At 41.4% G+C, this 3,293-nt stretch overlaps 1 protein-coding gene across 3 annotated transcripts in view; it reads right to left on the bottom strand.

Annotated features, from left to right (window-relative positions):
* Positions 1 to 1,143: 1,143 nt before the first annotated feature.
* The window catches only part of p2ry6 (pyrimidinergic receptor P2Y6), a 13,555-nt gene continuing 11,405 nt past the window's right edge, over positions 1,144 to 3,293 (bottom strand). For 2 of the 3 annotated variants that reach the window (XM_032504537.1, XM_032504528.1), the window contains 2 exons: positions 2,258 to 2,688; positions 1,407 to 2,079 (listed from right to left, as the gene is read on the bottom strand). In XM_032504537.1, the coding sequence (XP_032360428.1) occupies positions 1,407 to 2,079; positions 2,258 to 2,688 (1,104 nt within the window). Of the gene's footprint in view, positions 2,080 to 2,257; positions 2,689 to 3,293 lie in introns of all 3 variants that reach the window. The other variant, XM_032504520.1, reaches the window with a different exon arrangement.

The following is a 3,293-nucleotide window of genomic DNA, read 5'->3' as shown; positions in this document are numbered from 1 at the left end:
ATTATTTGTTCTATCATAACACCTAACTTCCTTCATCAGAATCTTTAGAATTTCTTGGATCAGAAACCACAGGGTAGAGCCTTAATATAGACCCTGCCCTGAAGTCCTCTAAGCATCTGATAACAACTCTTAAATGTAGCACATACATTTGAATGGATTTTCTTGGATTTTCTTAGTGGAGAGAACTAAAGACTGATGGCCTATTTTAGTGTGGTATGAGCTGGATGTTGGCATCAGTTCAACTCTGATTGTAGTAGCTGAGAACTTACGAGTTAACTGGAAGTTAAGGAGCAGAGCCAGCATGTCAGTGCTGTGGGGTTACAACAGGGGGGTGCACACACCATCCAGTGGTGAAAACAACTTTTAGAAAACAGCAAAAATATTTATATACAGTAGCATGCAATCATAAACATTTGCAATTGCTTTAAGCATTTCACATGGCTTTGCGCCATAAGTGGTTTCATCCCAAAAAATAAATGTATTGATCTTTTCACCTCCACATCACACATATCTCAACATCTTTTACCTTCAGTTCTACAGAAACTGTGGTGGCCTGCTAAAGTAATAGAAACTCCTCATGATGTTGTCATGTTAGCACATTACCATTACATAAAGATTAAACTGCATTTTACAGTGTGAAACCAAAATTATTATTTACAAAAAAAAAAGAGTTTTTCATTTACTACCCAGTGCACATTGGAGACTGAAAGTAAACATTTCACAGATAACAGCGACAATGCAGGATGGGAATTCCCTTGTCTGCTGACGGTATAGTACATGTACAGCACTCCTCGGCCACAATGGGCCTTTTTCACAGCAGACATTTTTGACTTGTCATAGTTGCAAAAGCACAACTGAAATTGACAACCTTAACAATGGCTCAATTCCATCAAGAGTCCCAGTAAGCTATTTCAGTGAGCCAGCATGCACAATACCAGGGCCTCTCCTAAGTGGAATGCAGCCATCATTAAAGGTTTTGAATACACCTGTGCTTTTCCAACTATTATATTTCAACATGTCTGCCATGAAAAAGAAATAAAGACAATATGTATTCGGAAATCTCAATGAGAAGTGTCCCAAATGTCTGAATTCCACAGGGCAATTGGGATTTCTTCCTCCTAGTTTTCTCAGTCAATGTTTAACTTTCATATGACAAGATTAAAACCTTCATTTTGCATTGCAGAAGTCTTCTTGATATGCCAGTACCTCTAAATGTCTTTAAGACCCTTTTATGGAGGTTAGGGTCTATGTTGCAGTGAGTATGAGGTAAAAGCACAAAGGACCTACATTAGAACATGAACAAAGAAACTCAGCAATGAACACATGTACCACTGTGCAGCCTCCTAGGATCCACCGGTGACAAAGCAGCAAGGCTTTAATTAACACTGTTGCAGAATATTGTTGGCTCACACATCGGTGCCCTTGTCCCTGAGGGTGGTGACTTTGAGCATAAACCTTCTGGTGCTCTGCCGGTAGCGTGGGTGGGTAAAGTAAAACAGAATTGGGTCCAGAAAGCTGTTCATGCTGGCAAACGGCCTGGTGCTTTTATAGATGATTGAGAATAAGTTTCTGGTCTCACAGGGCACGCCAGGCAGCGTACGCACCACCAGGTACATGGTCTTGGTGAGGTGAAACGGCAGGAAGCTTATGCAGAAGACCACCGCCACCACAATAATCATCCTTACCGCCTTGTCCCGTTTCTCCCCAGTCGCCATGGAGACACCTTGGTAGGAAAATGGGCGGCACAGGATCTGGGCCATCCGACAGTAGCAAACCATCACGCCCACGAAAGGCAACAAGAAGCCGAGGCAGGTCAGAGCTATGCCGTAAGGATAATAGTCTACTGAATTCTTTGGCGTACTTAAATCATAACACACCGTGTTGTTTCGCTGGATTCCTGTCGCAGCAAAGTGAAATGTTGGCGCGCACAGGGCGACGACGACCAGCCACACCCCTCCACAGACATACCACGCCAACCTGCGACCACCTTTCTTGTGCCACATCGCCATAGGATGGCAAATGCCCACGTAGCGCTGCACACTGATGCAGGTGAGGAAGAGGATGCTGCCATGCAGATTACTAAAACAGGAAAACAGGAAACACTGTTAAGTCAAATCTTATTAGGCTGGTTACTTCTGTACTGTGTTGTGAGAAAGACCAAAAGAGTTCTTATTGTTAAACAAAAAGTTAAAAAAGAAATTATGGAATGCTTTAAACACACAGTTGTACACAGAGATAATTCAGTCAAATATCTTACCTGTAGAACTGAAACCTGACCAATTTACAGGCAAACTCCCCAAAGGGCCAGTAGTCATGACTGCCGTAGTTGTAGATGAGCATAGGAAGCGACATCACATATAGGAAGTCGGCAATGGCCAAGTTGAGCATATATATGTTGTTTTTGGACAGATTGGGCCGAGTCCTCCATATCTTTAGTATGACAGCGGCATTGAGGGGAAGCCCGAGCAAGAAGACAAAAGTGTACACAGCGGGGAGTAAAATACGTTTAAAGTCTTCCTTATAGGTGCAGCGAAGGACGTCTAGCCCGCTGATGTTGCTGGTGTTGAAGCCGTCTGCTGCGTATGGCTCTGTAGGCCACGCGCTGGTAGAGAAGACGTCCAAAGGGGAGGTTTTCGAGATGAGGGTGTCAGTCGAGAAGGAGTTGACAGAATGCGGCATCTTCACATCCTGGAGGAGACACAGCGAGAGTCATGAGGGAGTTGTTTACTTTGATAATAATGTCAATATTTCAACTGACAAAAAAAAACCAAGGGCAATTATGTGTATATGCACAAACAACTGTAATTTTGAGCACAATCTATTGGCAATATTAAAATTACATAATAGGAGAAATTCACACCCAATAAAAAGTGTATGGATGGTAAAGCACACACTGTACAAACCACACATTACACCAGTTTTACCTAAAACAAATAACACTTAAAAGCATAAGTTATATTTGTATTAATTTATTTAACACTGACATTAAGTTATATTTGTATATGTTTATGTAAAAATGGACAATACAGATAAACATTGTTACATTGGAGGAAGTAATGCAGCACATGTAATGTATATATGGCATTTAGCTGAAGCAAGATGGTGTTGGTGGTTGGGCTTTTAAATGCCCATCAAAGCAAATCTTAAAGCAAACAAATTTAATAATAATAATAAAACAGATGTACGCAGTGCTTTCACAGTATGTATGTATGTATTTTACATGCTTTTGTATGCGTTAACCCTTGTGTTGTCTTCCTGTCGACCATGCAACTTTTAGTTTTTCTGGGTCAAAA

The sequence above is a fragment of the Etheostoma spectabile genome, chromosome 3, assembly GCF_008692095.1.
Source record: "Etheostoma spectabile isolate EspeVRDwgs_2016 chromosome 3, UIUC_Espe_1.0, whole genome shotgun sequence".
NCBI lineage: Eukaryota > Metazoa > Chordata > Actinopteri > Perciformes > Percidae > Etheostoma > Etheostoma spectabile.
This window is presented reverse-complemented; position numbering and strand designations above follow the sequence as displayed.